Here is a 20,959-nt window from a genome sequence, read left to right on the forward strand (position 1 = left end):
GGGCTGATCTTGTTACCTCTCTGACACAATGGTTTTCTCACAAGGTATTGTGCTGTCACCATTCAGTCCCTAACAGGATCAGGTCACAGTGTAGAACTGCAGATAGTATCTGAAAACATAGCTGGATATCCCAATACCAAAACACTCACTCAAAATTCCTTTGACCATCCCCCCCCCACAAAGCCCAGAGGGTCCTTTGACCACTATTGCTGAAAACTGCTGCCATAATTTCTCAACATCTGTTGCTAGATACCACAAGGAATACATGACAGTGCTCGGGCAAGTATTACAATAGGCTTTACAGAGTTTTTAAACCACTACAAAGAGAAAAATAGTCATGATTACTTTACATCATTGTCCTGCCCCTAAGAACACATAATGCACACAGAAACTTCAATACAGTCTTCAGACATCAAGAGTGTGCCAATTCCTTTGGTAAAATATATTTTTCTTTAATTTTTATTTGGGGATAGCCAGCAGACTTTATTCCATTTTTCTTCACCCTGTGCCTTTCCATATGACATATCATTCCATCTATCAGAAAAAAGAGACTTTGCTACTCCTCTTTTCATCATGTTAGCATTCAGGAAAGTTGTTTTGTAAGTATAGGAGAAATGCGTTCACATAGTGCAGAATGTTTTATTTTTTTAAAAAAACCTTTCCAGATGTGTTAAATTGCTAAACGTCTATCTATTATGGCTAGATTGATTGAAAATCTTGGGACATATATTCATAAAGATAAAATAAAGACAAACAATTCATTATTGGAAAATGTGGTGATATCTTGTGGTTGTTTGAGAACTAAAAAAGAAACAAATTCACAGAAAAGGATATAAGGACCTTCTGGTTTCTTTACTTTTAATAGATAATCCTAAAATGTAAATACTGTTTACCACTTCATTCTCTTTTGTTCTCTTATTCTGGAATATCTTATTCTAAGGCCGATCACTGTGCCTGCTGTCATTAATTTGTAGTCACATGCTTTGATTGGGCTTCTTGATTTTTAGTACTAAGTAATACTATGCCATACTGAAATTACAACCAATTGTAAGTTTGTACAAATAATATCTAATCCTACACATATCTTCTCAGGCGTACTTCCCTAGTTCAGTGGGGCTTTTGCCAAGCTAAGTGAGCATAGCATGGCAGCCCAGAATTATTGCATAATTAATCACTAGCATTTGCTTTCCTCCCTTCCATTTTCCTTTGTCATTTTACATTATAAATTCATTTTGTATTTGTGCACGACTACATACTACTTTAATGATTAGTGGTGGATATAATGATATAAATCATGAGTATAATAGGCAAAGAACAAGTCACATTTACCTCTGTTTCCTCCAACGATATAGTTTGAAGTTCTTTAGTCATTTTATTATGCCATTTTTTTAAAAAATATTTAAAAGGCAGTTTTATAACACAATCTTCCCTGGACATTCTTCTAATTTGTGGTGTCTGGATTCAGATTCGATTTAATTACCTCTTCAACTCTCAGTCTTCCAAAAATATCTTCTCTCTTTCTTATATTCCAAGCAAAGAATGAAAAATGAAAATCAGTACCAAGGACAGCACCAAAAAATCCGGAAGGTGACACAGTGTTTCCTACAAAGACTCAATTAATCACTAAACACGTAAGTTACTATTCTTACATTTTTTTTAAAAAAGGGAGGGGAAGACCACCAACAATAAATATGTAGCATACTGTATATCAAGCATTTAAAAAGCCAAAGAACTCATTATATTATCATGCCAAACATTACTCACCAGAACAGAAAGATGAGGTATCAATCAATTAAATAAAATAAAATATTCAGCTGATTATTTTTTCAGCAGAAAAAAAATATATTTGTACCCTGATTATATATACCTTGGTTTCACTTTAAGTTAGGTCCTCTTTACCACAGGATTCTGGCTCATATAGAAACCAACATGCATGAATGAGCTGGTCAATGGTTGTAAAAAAGTACTAGTACTGCTGTTATTACTCCTACTACTGTATGCATGAAGAATTTTCTCATGTGAACTGTATATAGGAATTTGATATCATTCCAGTGATATTAGTGGAGAAGCAGGATTTAACCAGAGTTAACGCTTTAATAATACTCTTATAATTTTTTTAACAGAATCCTGAAGATTCTAATAAACTAATTATATCAGTTACTATGGAACTGAATAACTGCTACACACATTTATCTGTGTGTATTTCACAAAGAACTATTTGTTCATGGTTTAAAGGTTCTTTTCAAAAGCCAATTTTGTCATACAATCTAATCTGAACCATCTGTAGGAGACAGTAATCTTTATTTTACTGACTAATTAAATATCTTCTCACTAGCACACTTATGTAAGTCATTATAATAAGGATATAACCACTAAATGCTGTTTGCAAACTGAAGTTGATAGAGAACAAATTAGCCTACATTCTTAAAGAAACTGGCAACTGAGAAGCAGAGCAACATTTATTTATTTATTCTCTATTAATTATTTTCCCACTTCCCAATGTTTAAACCTTAGTAGAAGAGCAGTGTTTACAAACAACATGATAGTGACATTTTTATAAAAAGATTTCCATCAATGTAATTCAACTGGGCATTATCAAGAAATAATTGTTTGGTATATCTGGAGCAGAATTGAGAGATGATTGTCTTTCTACATGCTGTGTGTATAATTAAAACTTTAATGGAAAGAGGTATTTAAGACCAGACACAAAATGCATATGAAATTGTACTTGAGACTCCTAATCAAAAATTCAAACAAAATGGTAAGTAGAAAAAAAAATCAAATGTTGAAATTTAGAACATTTTACTGTCATAAGAAGGCAACATTTGTAAATAATTTTCATAAGTTTAATAAATCTCTAATATAAGCAGCATTTCACTTCCCACCGCAGGATAGACATATTTCTATAACGTGTTATAAAACATTAATAGAAAACAAATTAAAATACTGTTATATCTCTACAATAATTAATCTCAGTTGAAAAGAAAGAATAATGGATATCCTTTACCTAAAATAATATTAATGTCATATAATTATGTGTTACATTAATATTTAATATTAATATTAAAACAACATTTTAATCATAAATTCATGAGTAGATGCTTTTATTTTTACATAATACCTCATTGCATCAGATAATTTAATATGTTAGCAAAATATTAATTTTCTATTTAACTATATTGTGATTACCAAAAGATACACAATATTTCATTTTCATAAGGGAGTTTGTATTGAGAACACTGTAAAATACAGAGTTCTAAAGGTAGCTAACATTACAGTATATACTTTTAAATTATCTGAAAACAACCTCAAGGTGAAAATGTCAAATACTTAAAAGACAGCATCAAATTTCTTTGGAAAAACCTGGCTAACTTTGCATGGCCTAAGCAGGATCAGACTTCGATGCAGACCACAAAAATTTAAGCCTGCAAGATAAATCGGTGGCAGGAGAGAAGGCAATGACAAATCATTTCTGCAACGTTGCCAAGAAAACTTTATGGCTGTGTTTACACAAAAGCTTTGTTCCAAGATCTACTCATAGGAAACTATGCTATTTTAAAAACTGCTTTAATAAATTAAATTGTTTGTCACATATAAGCAACTATTGTCAGTCCCAGTTTTAATTTTCCAGTTATTATTTGCATCAAGAATAGATTTGTTGAAATTCTCAGAATTGCTACTAGCATGCTTTATTTTTTCTACTGAAAAAGAGTGAGATACCATTCTGTTGACAGAGTTTCCAATGCCTTGAATATTCTCATGTGATTGGCTCACTACTGCTAAAAATCTGAAAAGTTGCCCCTATTTATTTCTCCCTTGTTTATGCAATATTAGAAACACACAAAATCTGGCTACTTTGCAACTGTCTATCACAAGAATGCTTCTCACAGAAAACACACAAAATTATTATTATAGGGCTTAACAGCAACTTTTTTTTAGTTCTGCTTTAAAAATGTCAGACACAGAATGTCTACTAACATCTGTTTAAACTTGTAATAGTTCCTTTTTTTTTTAGATAAGAAAGACAAAGGAAAGAGATTTTCAAAATCTAGACTCTGACATTTGTATCCTTGCATCTAATTTGGTGGAATCAGGCTTCGAAAATCTGGTTATCATGAGCCTGGAACAAATTCTGCCCATTCTGCTGTTGTTTTTATGGCAACAGATTTTCTGTGATGTATTGCTTGAAATACACTTATAGGAAGCCTATGCACTCTGTTAGTTTTGTTAAAATGAACAGCAGTGTACTTTACTAGTGTGATCTGCTTAAAACATACTTTATTAAATAAGGAAAAAAAATTTGTTTGTTTCCTTATTTAATTACATTTGTTACATTTGCCAGACCTATTCTTGAATACAACTCATCCGTCTGGAACCCATACCACATCTCTGACATAAATACAATAGAACGAGTCCAGAAATATTTCACTAGAAGAGTTCTTCACTCCTCCGAAAACAACAAAATACCTTATACCAACAGACTTGAAATCCTGGGATTAGAAAACTTACAATTCCGTCGACTTCGACATGACCTGTGTTTAACACACAAAATCATCTATTGCAATATCCTTCCTATAAAAGACTACTTCAGCTTCAATCGCAATATTACAAGAGCAAAAAATAGATTCAAGCTAAATGTCAACCGCTTCAAACTTGATTGCAGAAAATATGACTTCTGTAACAGAGTTGTTAATGCTTGGAACTCATTACCTGACTCCATAATCTCTACTCAAAATCCCAAAATCTTCAACCAAAAACTGTCTACTATTGACCTCACCCCATTCCTAAGAGGACTATAAGGGGCGTGCATAAGAGCACAATAGTGCCTACCGTTCCTGTCCTATTGTTCCCTTCATTATATCAAATTAATATAGTTGATGCATATTTTTTTACTTATATATTTTCTTCAAGATATGTTGTTTTATCTATGACAATTGTTTGTGTATACTGTTGTAATAAAAGAAATAAAAAATAATAAAAAAAACATCCTCTTGGCCTAAACAGATAGACAATAGCAACATTAGCCCTATTTTGTTGTATTTTCATACAACCTCATTATCAAATAACCTATAATATATACAATATACTTAGGTTAATGTATATTATATTATATTATATTATATTATATTATATTATATTATATTATATTATATTATATTATATTATATTACACACACACACACACACACACACACACACACACACACATATATTCTGAGGTTTTCGCAGGTGTTTGTATGTAGGTCTTTGGTTATTCGGGTTTTCTCCACGTAAAATTAGAAGTGTCTTGGTGACGTTTCGACAAAGTCTCATTTGTCATCTTCAGGCTGGTGTTTACAGCTTCGTGCTTCTAGGAGCAATGTGTGATCGCAGCTGTTTCTTCCTTTTAACGGCTAGTGGGGGTTTGAATTGATTGGTTGGGAGCTTGGCTGTGTTCTGATTGGGTGGAGGTGTGTTCTGATTGGGTGGGGGTTTGGCTGTGCTCTGATTGGATGGGGGGTGTTCTGTTGGGGGGGGCTTGGTTGTGCTCAGGTTAGTCTGAGTTGCAGGGGGATTTGAGTTGTTTGGCTTCGCGTTCATGGTCGTGCTACATCTTCATGGTGGGTGTCAGTCTGCTGCATGTATGGATTGGTGGGGTTTGAAATGGCTAATTATGCAGCTGCAGTCTGGCTTCTGGTCCGTGGTCGTGCTTCATCATCGGTGTGGGTTTGAATCTGCTTTCCGCGTGGATGTGTGGTGGTGACATGCCGTGTGGCACCCGTGAGTGTGGGTCTTGCGTCATTCTCCATGTTAGGGACTCGTTTGTTGATAAGGGCGGGTTTCCAAATGGTTGGTAGGCGGGAGGTATCATCTCGTTTATTCATGCTGTGTGGGCATTTTTCTATCTCGATGGCTTCTCTGATTATTCTGTTGTTAAAGTGTTCAATTTTGGCGATAGTTCTGGTATTTTTAAAGCCAATTTTATTTTTTAGTTCGGTTTTTAGGTGTTGTTCGTCAGCTAAGCGTTTTGTTCTGGAGATGAGTTTCTTGGCTACGGAGTTGATCTGTGCTAGGTGGTGGTGTGAGAGTGCATGCAGATAGCGGTTTGTGTGTATTTTCTTCTGGTAAATGGTGTGTCCAAGGGAGCCATTGAATTTCTTGTAGACTAAGACATCCAGGCATCCAGACACTCATCTCCAGAACAAAACGCTTAGCTGATGAACAACACCTAAAAACCGAACTACACACTCTCACTAACGTACTAACATCCAATGGATTCCAAAGAAATAAGATTACCAAACTAATCCATAAAGAAACCCCCACTAAAATCCAAGACAGAGAACAAGAAACCAGCAAAGCCCTTGTTGTGATTCGTCCTCCCTCCTCTCCTCAGCTGGGCCCCTCCCATCTCCAACCAGGCCTTTTATCAGACTCCAAGTCTAATAATGAAGATGAACGGCCTGTCATGACTCCAGCCCCCAGCCCTGGCCCCATGCCCGGAGAGGATTCAAGGAGTGAAAGGAGAAGCCCAAGAAACCTCACTCATACAGCGTGTGTTCCTTTGGCTCAGCCTTCAGAGCAGGAAGCCAGCCAGGTGGTGGAATTACCTGGGCCTACTTCCTCTGACCCCTCCCTTTCCCAGAAGCTGACAGCAGATCCAGCTGAAGACAATTCAGAGTGGGTGGACCCTCGCTTCCGGAGATCTGAGAGGCGACGCCAGCAGAAGGAAGGGTGGGGCAGGCCTGGATAAATGCTGAGTCATGGAGCCACACCCCACAGCCTATATAAAGTACCTGCTTTTGGCATTCCAACCTTGAGTCAAGCAAAGTCTTATCTAGTTTGCTGATATCGGACCCTATCGCTGAAGTCACAAATTGGACTCCTGCCTGCTCTGATAAACCTCGAAGGCACTTGGCAAGCTGCAGAGGCTTCTTGCCAAGTTTGTTACGGATTTCCTTGACTCGTTCGTCGGAGTGGGGGTGGGACACGACAGCCCTCGTCCCATATATAAAAGGCACCACAGACAGAATCAGCAAGATCCTCCATAAACACAACATCAAGACAGCATTCTGCACAAACCGAAAAATATCCACCATCCTAAGAAACCCCAAAGACAAAATTGAGTTAGAAAATCAAGGAGTATATGAAATCCCATGCACCGCCTGCAGCACCACATACATCGGACAAACCAACAGAAGAATAAGTGCACGCATTGAAGAACATAAGAACTCAGTCAGAAAACAGGAACCAATTTCTTCCCTGGTCCAATACCTTAAAGCCACAGGACATAAAATTGACTTTAAAAATACCAGAACTATCGCCAAAATTGAACACTTTAACAACAGAATAATCAGAGAAGCCATCGAGATAGAAAAATGCCCACACAGCATGAATAAACAAGATGATACCTCCCGCCTACCAGCCATTTGGAAACCCGCCCTTATCGACAAATGAGTCCCTAACATGAAGAATGACGCAAGACCCACATTCACGAGTGCCACACGGCATGTCACCACCACACATCCACGTGGAAAGCAGACTCAAACCCAAACTGATGATGAAGCACGACCACAGACCAGAAGGCAGACCGCAGCTGCATCATTAGCCATTTCAAACCCCACCAATCCATATATGCAGCAGACTGACACCTACCATGAAGATGTAGCACGACCACGAACGCAAAGCTAAACAACAGCAATGCAGCTCACCTTATGCAGCTCAAATACACACACATACACACAATACAAAAGAGAATGATAAGTATACTCATAATTGCAAAGATCTGGAGACAATTCCATCCATTAAGAGTTTTGTCCTTTGTTCATTACTCTATTGAATACTAGTCTTTTCTCCCTCAAACCTGGACAATATTTAACTAAAGCTTTAAAAGAAGCATTGTCTTAAAGAGTCTCTTCTGCTTTAATTATAATATTCAGTTCTTTCTAGTTCCTTCTCTTCAATTTTCATAGTCCCATCTTATCATCTTTTCTTTTCTAGTCAATAATACTTCCCCAGCTATCATGAAACTTGCCCTTCTGAATGTTCCTAACATCTCAAAGGCCATTAACTAGCAATTTCTTAGAGTGGTTAAGAAAGGAACCCAGTCTGCTTTTAAATATACCAAACTGCAACTTAGGAGTGATGACCTTACCCCAGTTCCCTAAGATCTGAACCCACCAGAGACCATATCTTATGCTCTCACAGGAAGTCATTATATGGAGCACTTGTGGACAATCTTGGTCCACTCCTTGCTCTGAAGAAGAATTCTGAGGAACTGATCCATACATTCTCATCCAGCAAGATGTTCTGCCACTGAGAGGAAAAACACTCCCACACAACCTGTGCTAGGTCTCTCAGGACCTTTCCCAACCCTTCTAAGGCATTCCCACTCCCTGTTTTAAGTGTGGCTTCAATGCTCCATTGCTGGGACTCCCTTTGTCTGTTGGAGATAGCTGAGAGATTGCCAGCCAAAGTAAGGCAGAGAAGGGAACTTGGTTCCTGTCTGAAGCACCATCTCTACTTCAAATGATTGTTTTTTTTGAAGTGTGTTTGTTTATTGCAATTCAATTATGAGATAAAAACATGGAATAAAATGTATAAAATGCTAGAAAATCCTGTTGATGAGGTTTGGAATAGAAAAAAAAAAGAACAATCACCAAAATATTTGAAAGTGATATTAGTAGAACTTCCAAACTTAAATCATATTTTGAATTATGTCATGGAAATAAATATTTACACATTTTGGAAATGCAAAGATCTTTATATATTGTAATGATCTTGCAAAATATCAAGCCAGCAATGGTAAACATGACACAGCATGTCCTAAGCAGATGAGAAAGATAGAACAGACATCCCAAAGATCAAGAAGTAACACAGGCAAAAAAGTTCATTGAATATTTTGATTTGATCAGTTATCAGTTATCAATATCACAGAGTGAATTCAGAGATGTTCTCAAAATTACTGCAGCTGTCAGAATCACCCTCTAGTGGTAATCCATCCCATTCTCAATTGCCATCCACAAATAAATAAATGCTCCCACGGATATTCCTGAATAATGGCTGGTCAACACAACAAAGCCATGATATAAACATTAGACAGTAAACTACACTGGGAAACAGCTAAGAACTGCCTCTATATTATAATTAGCAATACCAAAGTGAACATAATAAGATGAAGTAGCTAAAAAAGAGATAATCCTGATCTCCTTTATCCAATATTATACTATATAATAAAAATATGGCACAACAGGATCAATTCAGCTTCACTCCACTAATTGACTATTGTGTGTCTTCAAAATCAAAGTAAAAGGATGTATAATGTATTACTGCTCAATAGAAGTTCTCAAGCATTCAGGATAAGGAATCAACATAAACTTTTTTCTGGGGCCATAGCCAGATAAAGCCCATATCCCACAATTTATTGTCTTGTTTCTCAAATAATTTTTTCTTGTTTTTTTACAGGCAGCCAGCAGTGGAGAAGAGCACTGCCATATCCTGCAAGACATCCGTTAAGATTTGCTGAAGCATTATGAAAAACAAAGATGACAAGTGACTCACAGCTGTTTGCCCCAGTAACTATAAATCAAAAAGATGCAATTGGCTTGGCTTAACACAAGTGTTTGGAACAACAGAAGTACTGACTGCTGAGCCTAAGTCTCCCTAAATTGTGTGTATATATTTATTACCTAGCCCTTGAGAAAAAAAGAAGCAGTGCCTGACTCATTCTTTAGAACAGTATGGTGTTTTTTTAAAAAATCAGCTGCATTTTCTTCATAACTCTGATGAGTTCAGGAAGTCCCTGTAGGAGAAGAAGTAGCAGAACTTGGAGATGGAGTCAAAAGAGAAATCAGCCTGGAGTCCCTATGTATCCACAAACAGACTAAGCACAACTCTTCTTAAATTCTGTTGACTCTTATCTGACACCAAGTGTCAGCAACTACACCAAGGTAGTACTAACCATTGGTTGAGTCTTGGCATAGGCATGATTAGTAAATAAATCCATTTAATTGGAATTTCACATGTGATCCTGATGTTTTTACATCTAACAGTCCCTGATTTTATCTATTATAGGTAAGCAATTTGTTGTTGTTAATCATTATTTTGAATAATTATGAAAATACTAGCCTTCTTTTATAATTCCATCTGTTTTCTTTCTTTCATCTCAAGGAGTCATTTCTTTGTGATGCGGGAGGGGGTGGAACTGTTGGAATGTCATTCCTTCACATAAGTCTTATTATCTCTTCTGAGACACTCTTCTTCTTAAATGCACTGATTCCAATTCTATCCAATTTTGTTGCCTTTACAGTTTTATGACAGACACACAATGAAAATTCTTCAGTAACCTAAGGTGGTTTCAAGGGTTATGCACTAAATATGATCTTTAGGAGAATTTAAGTATAATTTATTCCATACACATTAGTAAAGCAATAGCACTTATATACCGCTTCACAGTGCTTTTACAGCCCTCTCTAAGTGGTTTACAGAGTCAGCCTATTGCCCCCAACAATCTGGGTCCTCATTTTATCAACCTCAGAAGGATGGAAGGCTGAGTCAACCTTGAGTCTGAGATCTGAACTGCCAAATTGCAGGCAGCCAGCAGGCAGCAAAAGTAGCCTGCAGTGCTGCATTCTAACCACTGCGCCACCACAGTTCAAAGCAGCAACATTTGGCTGACCCGGTCTAAGCAGAGTCACTACTTGGTTGGGAGACTTCCAGGGAAGTTTAATATACATCATGGAAGAAATCAATTCTTACTGGGGCCAACAAAACTGCACAGCTGGGCTCCACATAATCACCATGAGCTCAGTTGAACTCTGTCTCACAATGGTGCAGGAAAGTAAACCATCAGCAGGCCACATCTAGCAATCCACACATCCATCTTTACCTGAGACCAGGGGTGAAATGTTACCGGTTCAGACCAGTTTTGCCAAAGTGGCAGCGGTAGGTTCAGAGAACTGGTACCGGCAACAGCACGAGGCTCCGCCCACCCACCCGGACGTCGTTACTTCTTCATTTTAACCAGGAAGTAACCTGCTTTTTACCTTCTGCACATGCGCAGAGGGTCTAAGTGTGCACGTGGCGTGGACTTCCAAACCGGTAAGGAAAGTAAGTAGATTTCACCTCTGCCTGAGTCAAATGTATTTTATAGTTCTATGTAGTACACAAATTCAAATAGCTAAGTCCAGTAGTGGGTTTCAATTTAGTTTGCTACCGGTACGCTCATGCGCATGTGCGCACTCGCGCACACGTGACAATTCTGTGTATGCGCAGAAGCATCCAGGCAGGTGAGCGGAGCCTCCCACCACTGCCTCTACCAGTGCGCCAACTCCAGGGTGAACCACTGGCTAAGTTCTTATTATAGTACAAAAAAAATTGAAATAAAATTTGGATTTTATTTCAAGAGTCAGATTCTCCTGGAGAAGCCAATTTATAATCCCACTTATTGTATGCTCTCCAAGCCAACTCAAGGGTAATCCTTTTTCTCCAGAAATGAAAAGTAGTCATCTCCAGTCAACTGCTACCAAGAATTTTCTAGAGGATTGCCCTTATATTTATACATTTATAAAACCTAATTGGAGTTGGATTGTTAGTAAATAAGACTGATTGACCCAAGCGGGCTTCTAAATGTCTAGTATGTTGCTTGAGGGTAATGATCAGGCACCTTTCATTAGAATGGCCTTTCTTGAGAACACATAGTAGTGCAGTTTTTTTCAGGGATATATTTTTCCCTCTTGAATTGTAATTATCTGCACTGACTGTCAAACCCCCGTCCAGTTCACTGAATTAGAATCCTTAACCTTATGAAAAAAGGAGTAACTTTGATAACTAGTAATCAACAATGCAAATCTATATGTCGTTTCTACTTTAATACAGTCTGACTAGATTCCCTTCTTAGTCACCAGGAGCCAGTTGAAATATAGTCCTTAATGTTTGGATTTGAATCTGCTCCAGAGGGACAAAGGAACTGTTGTGGTATCAACCAAAGACTAAGCAAAATTGACATGTGTACTTCAGCCAAATAAAGCTTTACTACTGGGACATGCTGTTTTCCTCTGGCATTATAAGTGGAATCATTATACAACTGCCACTATTTTTTTCTATATTTTGAATTACATAGTTTGGTATTGTGATGGTACAGTTTCTGAATGACTGTGTCCAGATATTTAAAAATTTCTAACTTGCTTCTATCATCCACCAAACATTCTCATGAAGTTTGTACATTACTAGAAGTAGCCCTTTTTCTATTGTAGTGTTTATGAGTTTACCTACAACTTTGATCTGGATATGATATCAGGTAGATCTGAGGTCAATAAATACAATGCATAATGTAGCACCTGGTTCAGATGAATATTTTTCAGCCAGATGTTGTGGTATAAGGGAATAGTCAAAGAATTCAGTTCTAGAAACTGCCGTTCATCTGCCAAAATATGTTCTGAATTAACACAATTGGAGAGTTATTATGTAAACTTACTTATGCTTAAAATGAAGGGTTTAGTTGTCAGGTTAATCTTGATTATCCATTTTATAAATGGGAAGTATAATACCTAAACTCCAATCCTTTAGTATTTGTACAGTATAATCAGTGTAAATAAACATGGAAACTAATATAGTGGTCCATCATTCCAAATTATTATATAGGACTTCAGCAGAAATTGCTTCCTGGGTCTTTATTGGGCTTAAGTTGTTTAGCAATCTGTTGTTGTTTTTCAGAACTTGCGATGGGGGTTAATATGGAACTTTCGATTTAATCAAACAAGTTAACTTGAGAATGTGTTGGCCCCAAATGACTCTAGCATACTTTGATTTTAGGAAATAGGAGAAAGTGGGCTAGAAATTGAATGAAAAGCCATCAGACACCCAATAAGAGTAGATTCCTAGCTTGTAATTTTATTAATTGTGGCCAGCAGGTCCTACAAAATTCTATTTGTAGTAGGTATTTGCACTGGGTTTTTTATAGCAAGAAAAAAAAACCTGGATGGAATGTGAAGCTGGATCTTCTTTATATAGTTTAAATATCTTAACCAATTCATTCTTGGCTCAAAGTAGTCAGAATCAAACTAGGGTTGACTGGATAAGCCTTACTTTCAGATTTTTTTTTCTTTTTTTGGGTCTAGTAGCAAAGCACATACTGGTGGTTGGAATAGCTAAATAAAATTAATATAATTATGTAAGATACAAATTTCCAAGTCCACCTCAACTATTATAAGGAAAAATCTGTGAAACTTTCTTAGAAGTTACTCAGTGTCACTTTCACTGATGCATTCATTTAGCCCGGACTGGATCACAGTGATAGTAAATTCTGTTTCTAAAAAGAATTTATCGAATTCTCTTGCTGCTCTGATGCTAGGAAAATGCTAACTGTATGACTAGCTCTCTAATTTTTTTAAAATGGGCCACTTCCTTGATTAATCCTATAATTAATCAAGGAAGATCTTACAAGAAAACTTGGCAAGTAAATCATTACTAACATCCCTCCAGTGGATATAAATTTAGCTTGCTCAATATTTATAATAAAAACAGTCCTTATAGTTCCCTATCACATTCTCTTAATGCCAGGTATATAAAGAAGCGAGTGCACCTGTATCGGGAGGATATTGATAGAATTTAGCAAAGAGTACGTTATCATTAAACCCATTCTTGCATTAGAAACATCAGCAAAGGGGTAAAAAAGTATGAAATTGCTTGAGTAAACATCTAACTTGGCCCACAAGATGTTAATCTGGGGTTGATTTCACAAAGGTGGGATGTATACATTAACCAATAATAGCATGACATTATTTAACAACATTGCATAAAACTCCAATGGGTCTAGCACACTGTATCTCATCAACCTTGGCAACTTTTAAGATGTGTGAATTTCACCTCCCAGCAACATTTTAAGAAGTGTGGACTTCAGCTTGCAGAATTCTGAGAAATTAAAAGTCCACACACCTTAAAGTTGAGAAACACTGATCTAGCAATGATTTTAAAGTATTGCATAATTGTAATCTGGAAACATAGAATTTCATATCATTGTGCCTCATCTTGTTCTGGACAATGTTAGCAGGGAAAAGAACTTGTAACGATCAAAAGTAAGATGATTAGGTTTCCTGAAATAAATGTATACCAACTTAGCAATGTAATTCACAAAACCAAGATCTTTGGACCTGTGTTCCATCTACTGATATTCCATGAATAGAATGGCAGAAGAGCCTGCCACAATTTCCAATGGAAGGCATAGGCAAAGAGAACACTTCCTGGATACCAACAGTATGAAAGGATAGTCTTTTTTATCATTAAAATCAGCTTTAAAGAAGATAATAATAGATTGAGTGTCAAGGTGGGCAATCGTTAAAGTCAACTTTAACAGAGGTAATAACAGACTAGTGGGCAATTTTGAGAGGTGCACAAGATCCACAGCTGGCCTTTTGCCCATAAGTCTTAGCTAAATGGCAAAAAAAATATTCCTTCCTATTGTAGCTAGGTCTTTAGAATTTTCATCTTCTCCTTTTACTAATTCACTGATGTTTGCCAGGGCATGCAAGTTGAAAACCTGAAGGCAAATGTGGGGCCTTGATCTGATTGAGGCCAAAAAAAATTCTGCAACTTTATGCGTTGAAAAAAATAGCTGTTGCGTCACTTTTTCAAGTGCAGTCTGGGAGAATTAAGGTCAACCCCAAGGGACTTTTCATTAATTATCTGTATCTGGGTTCTCCAAGGTCATAACAGCAATCCTGGTACTTTGCTTCTCAGATTCATAGCAACAGTCCTAGGCAGCTAGGAAGACCAAATTGATTAGTGATTTGGCCATTCAGCACATTGTTACCAGAGTTCGCAACTCATCCAGTCACTTTAAGATGTCCACTTGCTCAGCTTGCCACTCTTTTGGTACCTTGCTCTGGCAAGGCACCAAATGAGTCAATTAGCCTTGCTTCTAGAGACTCATCAACACACTCTCTTTTTATAGATATTGCAAATAGTACCTTCTCAAGGGCATCACTGGTGGAGCGTCCTTGAGTTTATCTCAGTTTAATTTATTACTGTTGTAAAGAAACAGTATTCTTGTGAGCAAACTAAACTAAAAGCAGAGTAATTTTCTCTGTATGAACATAAATATTGGCAATATTAAGAAGTCACTCAAGATGAGTTTCCTTTAAACAACATATCTGAAACTGTAAATTGTTACTCTTCTGGATGGTAACCATTTCACTTTCAGTAGATTTAACAGATACTAGTAAAGAAGCATGTGAAGCTAGTTCAAGGGCAGGGCAATTGCCTTTTTTAAAGTCCAAGCATCCTCTATTCGTTCTTCGGTTTGATATTTGTAGGATGGCCTGACTCAAATGCAAATAACAACTTCTATTTCCTCCCCCCTCCTTTTTCCATGCTACACATTAGGCTCTCCCTGACCATTTTTCTTCCAGTCAAGTTTGGACATAAGATGGGCTTTTCTTCTCCACTGGTGTTTGTTGAGCACAATCAGTGGATTTTGCACTAAGGATACATGCCCTGGCAGTCTCTCATTGTTTTTTTTTTGTTTCTTTTTGTTGGTTTTCAATAGACTTTATGAAACTTTCTTTTAGAGAGTCCATCTTGGCTTTTTTTTTTTAAATTGTGGTCACCAACTACCTATGCTGTCAATAAAGGCTGTCTGGTTATAAAATCTGTTACAATCTCCTTTTTTAGATCCATATCATTCTCATCCTGCAGTGAAGCTGCTGAACAGACGGCAGAAGTCTCAGAGGAAGGTTTCTGTTGCTATCCGAGTTCTTCTTCGGTGTACAGAAAATTTCTAAAAATGGATGACTTTCAGTCTTTACTTATAAATCCCACTCCAGGGGATCCTATCTGTTTGACAAGTATACAAGGCTCAAATTACTTCTTATGTGCTATGTGTTTGTCCATTTTCAACTGTTAGGAAAAGCGGGATGAAGCCTATGGTCCAGGAAGTACATATTATCTCTTCTTTATTTTTCCTATGATGCAGTCTAGTCTGATCAATAAATAATCAAAAACATTTAAACTAAAAGCTAAAAACTGCTTGCTAAAATTAAATGTTTGATAATAATTGCTAGTTACCTAATTTACCTAAGCACAAAAGTACAATAATAAAATAGCATCATTTTTGAATAAGACTAAAAGTAAAAGAAGTAAAGTTAAAGGTTCCCCTCACACATATGTGCTAGTCGTTCCTGACTCTAGGAGGCAGTGCTCATCTCTGTTTCAAAACTGAAGAGCCAGCACTGTCCGAAGACATCTCCATGGTCATGTGGCTGGCTAAATGCCAAAGGCACACAGAACACTGTTACCTTCCCACCAAAGGTGGTCCCTATTTTTCTACTTGCATGTTTTACGTGCTTTCGAACTGCTAGGTTGGCAGAAACTGGGACAAGTAACGGGAGCTCACCCCATAACATGGCACTACAGATTCAAACTAAAAGTAAGACTAAAAGTACATTACCATTAATTCCTTCTACTGATTCCAACCTGGTCTGATCATTCAGAGCAAGGAAGGAACCAGAGGGTTCAAGTAGCTAATATTCTAATGGTTTTGCCTTTGTCTGGCAAGAGACTATTTATCCTTGAAATCAAAGAGTGGTAATTTGTTATATAGACCTTGTTTACATAGCAAGCTCTGTCTTATAGATTTCCTCTGAGAGCAAAACCATATTTTAATTGTCTTTCCTGAATAATTCAATTTTTTTTTCTGTTTAAAATAACATTCCACCTCAGCAGAAAGATTCAAGAACTCTTGTTAAAGTTTTATCTCTGTGTTTGTTAACAAAAGAACTCCCACTTAAATCTGGGTCCCCCAACTAAACAGAATATGTGCATGTTCTTCCACGAACTGAATCAATAAAGCTCTTTCAGTTGCCTGCTCACTTCTGTTCTCCTTCTACAATTTCCACCCCTGTATTGATACTGATTTTTTTTTTTAAAAATGAGGCACATTTCTCTTTTCTAAAATGAACTGCTTAGAGTGCAATGGAAATTTGCAGTCTGGAGTAAACATTGTGGACAGTACCCTGAGCCTGTTGTTGTCCTTGAAACTAGTGATTTTCTCTCCTAAATTTTCCAATTATTGTATATTTGTAATGTATGTGTAAAAGGGAGGGAGCAAGAAATTCATCCACTGCACAGATACATCCTCATCTTCTACTGCTGTGCTGCATTATATCCCCAAAGATGGAAAGTATATTTTAAAGATGAGCAAAAAATACAATGTTAACGTATCTCATTCTGCCCAGCCATATAATAAGAGTTGAATGAATGCTATAAATATGACTTTGGTGGTAACCTATAGTTTATTACATTAAATATCCTTTGAGTTGAGTTCGGCTCCTGATGACTTCATGAAGACTTCATGTTTTCCTTGCAACAATAAGAAAATGTTTTTGTTGTTGTATTTTGCAGTCTAGTCCACAGCCCTGAGATTCCCCAATGGTTTCTCATTTAGATATTAACTGGTATGACCTGGTTTGCTTTTTCAGATAGGCTACAGAACACAAGGGCTTGCCATTTATTATTTTGAGCCATCAACATCCACTTTTGCAGCCAGATGCTGTTAGCTCTGGTATATATTAAATAGCCAGTCAGAGGTAGTGTGCAAAAGCTTGAATACACACATTTAATATTTAGATACCTACCCCAATATAAAGTGTCTAGGTGGTGTATGCAATATTTAAAAAAAAACATTGGAAACCTTACCTAATCAGGATCATACAACAATTTCAAATGGTTGTCTGCAATGCACTGGACAAGTTTAAATAACAAGATAGGTTCTAACCTTACAAAATATTAAGAGGGACAGGGACAAGTAGATCTTCAACAGCAATCAGAACATGCAGTCCATTACAGAGAAAGCCTGCCTTCAGTTCCTGGGAATGAGATCTAGAATAGGACCTTGCTAAGGGGCCACCAAAGGACAGGCAGGATTTAAGTTAGGAAATTTCCAGCATCATACCATATGGAATTATAGCAATAATAACCAGCATTCTGAATTGGGGTTGGAAGCCTCCTGATAACCAGCAAGGCAAATAGGTATAACTGTATAATAGATTTTTCTTGTTAGCACTTGGAGTGTTGCATTCTGAATCAATCATACTGCAGCTTCAAAGTCATCTTCAAAAGTAATTTTTCACGTACAATACATTTTAGTAGTCTAGTTACGTCAGGGGTGTCAAACTCACATTGTCAGGATGTCGTCACGTGACGTATCGTGACTTTTTCCCCCCCTTCACTAAACTGGGCATGGAAGTAGCCACCGCGTGACGCATCCGGGCCACGGATTTGACAGCCCTGAGTTATGTGGCGATCAGACAATGAGTTATAATTGCCAGAACTTCCTGGTATATGTAGGCTATATCTGCATTATGAAGCAACAACTGTCTCAAAAATCAGTCATACAGGTAGTTGTAGGTATGCCTTAATATGTTCATTTTTCATTATTGCTCTGCAAACTGCATTGGCTTCCAGTAGGGTTCCCAGGTGCAATTCAATGTCCTTGTTCTTAATTCTAAGGCTTTTAATGGAACTGATAACGTTATTTGTACAAATAGCACTAGCCCCACCATATCTAATAGCATTGGCAGGCTCCAAATTCTATCAAGCAACACCATCTGATAGGCCCCAATAAGTGCAACATCACAACAATAGTGGTGTGGAACAATTTTACCCTTGAAAACTGAATGATCCTTGCCTTATAGATTTTTCACACTGACAACCTGGTTGTCCTTTTAGGCATCAGGCCAGCGTCTTGAGTGAATCTGTCTCTAAGGGTCATTGCAATACATTGATTGGTGTCTTCAACTGCCAAACTGTTTTTTTTTAATATGCATTGTTTTTATTATTATTTTTGATGCTTATAAGAAGCTGTCCAGAGTTGTTTTGCAAGTGAGATGGCCATATAAGTTGAATAAATAAATCTTCATTCCATTGCAAGTGGGACATGAAGGTTAGCATGTCAAATAGAGAGGCAAAGAGAGATGTGTAAGGAGAAGAGGCGAGGGAAATCTGAAGGATTTGCTTAGGCTTATTGCTCATTTCTAACATGAAATGAGAAGAGAGGCAGTTGTTTGATAATTAGGATACACCTTGGGCTCTACACATTATTTCCTAGCAAATACTATGGAATTTTGGAGTGAAGGTACACAACCTAGGAGCAAATCATATGTAGAACATGAATTCGCTACTAAGGAGAGAATATCCAAACCACTCGATTTATTCTGAAATTCAACAAGTAGAATATTATAATAGTCAAATGCTAGTCATATCACTTAGTAGATGACTGGAAAGCAGGGTATTTCAAATAGAGACATAAATTATAAATTGTAAACAAATGTATGTTCATTCATCCCCACCCCAAAAAGGAATGCAAATATTATTGCAACATGTTCATGCATAGCCTTATTTTAGTAAGTAGACTAAGACTAAGTAGTTTACTGAACAAGTACACATGGTTCACATTTATCTTTTCACATCATATTTATATTTTGTTTCATAATTCTATATTGTCCAGTGGATTTAGGAAATAAAAAACAGAGAGATAAAAATTAACTGACCTTTTAGTGCTAAACATAATGGTAAGAGTTTTGCTTCACATAGATGAGAAATCAACAAAATCTTGATCTTGTAGCCCTATTGGGGAAAAATACAAAATCTTCATGTTAAGATCTGCTATCTTAGTTTAATAGGTTTTAAGAAATAATTTTCAGAAATCATGTTTGATATGAATTTGAAGAAACACAGATAAGGCTGATGGAAAGCTTGAGAAAGTTTCTTAGACAAGCTGTCCTCCAACATTCTAGCATCCAATCACCTCACCACCACCTTAAACAGCCCACTAGAGCAGAAAACTCAAGATAGCAGTATCAACCATCACTTCAATTGGCATATATTATTATGTTATTATAGAATTTGAATAGAATTTGAATAGAATTTTATTGGCCAAGTGTGATTGGACACACAAGGAATTTGTCTTGGTGCATATGCTCTCAGTGTACATAAAAGAAAAGATACGTTCATCAAGGTACAACATTTACAACACAATTGATGGTCAATATATCAATATAAATCATAAGGATTGCCAGCAACAAGTTATAGTCGTACAGTCATAAGTGGAAAGAGATTGGTGATGGGAACTATATTGTCCTACATTTTATATTCTGATATGGCCTAAAGGCTAATCAATAGATTATTATTATGATTGGTCACACATCACTATTATCTGTTTACAGAAATGTGAAGTTGAAGATGCCTGTTCTTTAGCTGGCATTGGCCTTCATACTCATCAGATTCTTCTCCAGAACCTAGGATGATGTAATGTATCAACATAATTTTTCAACTGATAGATGGAAATGTTGCCAATGCACAGATTTTCTAAGTGCCATCCCAGAGTCTTTGATATGTCACTCAGAGTATGAATAATCACTGGGATGACCATGGCCAATTTATGCCATAATCTTTCAGTTTTGGTTTTCAGATCTTGAAACTTTCTGATCTTCTCCAATTCTTTGTCTTCTATTCTACATTCCCTGGTGTTTTGCCATATCAATGATCACATTTTCTTCTTTTCAGTCTCAGTTAATAGTTCTTAGTTTATGAGCCAGGACTCAATCTGTATTCAGAAATGTGACAATGTTTTAACCTACTTATTTTTTGCTACTTTTTCAAGCCTATGTTTCCATCGATTTTTCATTACTGGCATATGACAATTTTTACAAATGTTACATCGAATCATTTTGGTGACTATATTAAGATGTTTACAATGTTTGTGTGATTTTATTGCATATTATCAACTGTTTCTTCTGCTTCTTTGCACAATCTGCACTTTGAATCATTGGATGATTTTTCAAATTTGGCCTTGACGTCTATTAGTTTGAATAACTTTCTCTTGAGCAGCCAAAATCAAGCCTTCTGTTTCTTTTTTTAATGTTTCAGTTGTAAGATATTGCCAGGTTTATTTTTATCCAATTTCCCCTCAACCTCTTGTAGAAATCGA

The 20,959-nt window shown here is 36.7% G+C and overlaps 1 protein-coding gene and 1 long non-coding RNA gene across 2 annotated transcripts in view; one reads left to right on the forward strand and one right to left on the reverse strand.

Annotated features, from left to right (window-relative positions):
• Window positions 1–10,110, forward strand: part of LOC131193903 (uncharacterized) — a 147,802-nt gene extending 137,692 nt beyond the window's left edge. The window contains exons 2-3 of the long non-coding RNA XR_009154056.1: window positions 1,534–1,631; window positions 9,442–10,110. This is a non-coding gene — a long non-coding RNA (uncharacterized LOC131193903). The remainder of the gene's footprint in view (window positions 1–1,533; window positions 1,632–9,441) is intronic.
• Window positions 1–19,596, reverse strand: part of OXR1 (oxidation resistance 1) — a 226,982-nt gene extending 207,386 nt beyond the window's left edge. Inside the window, exon 1 of the mRNA XM_058174310.1 lies at window positions 19,521–19,596. Within this exon, the coding sequence (XP_058030293.1) occupies window positions 19,521–19,537 (17 nt within the window). The 5' untranslated portion in view covers window positions 19,538–19,596. The remainder of the gene's footprint in view (window positions 1–19,520) is intronic.
• Between the last annotated feature and the right edge of the window lie 1,363 nt (window positions 19,597–20,959).

This window comes from Ahaetulla prasina, chromosome 3 (genome assembly GCF_028640845.1).
Source record: "Ahaetulla prasina isolate Xishuangbanna chromosome 3, ASM2864084v1, whole genome shotgun sequence".
In the NCBI taxonomy this organism is placed as follows: domain Eukaryota; kingdom Metazoa; phylum Chordata; class Lepidosauria; order Squamata; family Colubridae; genus Ahaetulla; species Ahaetulla prasina.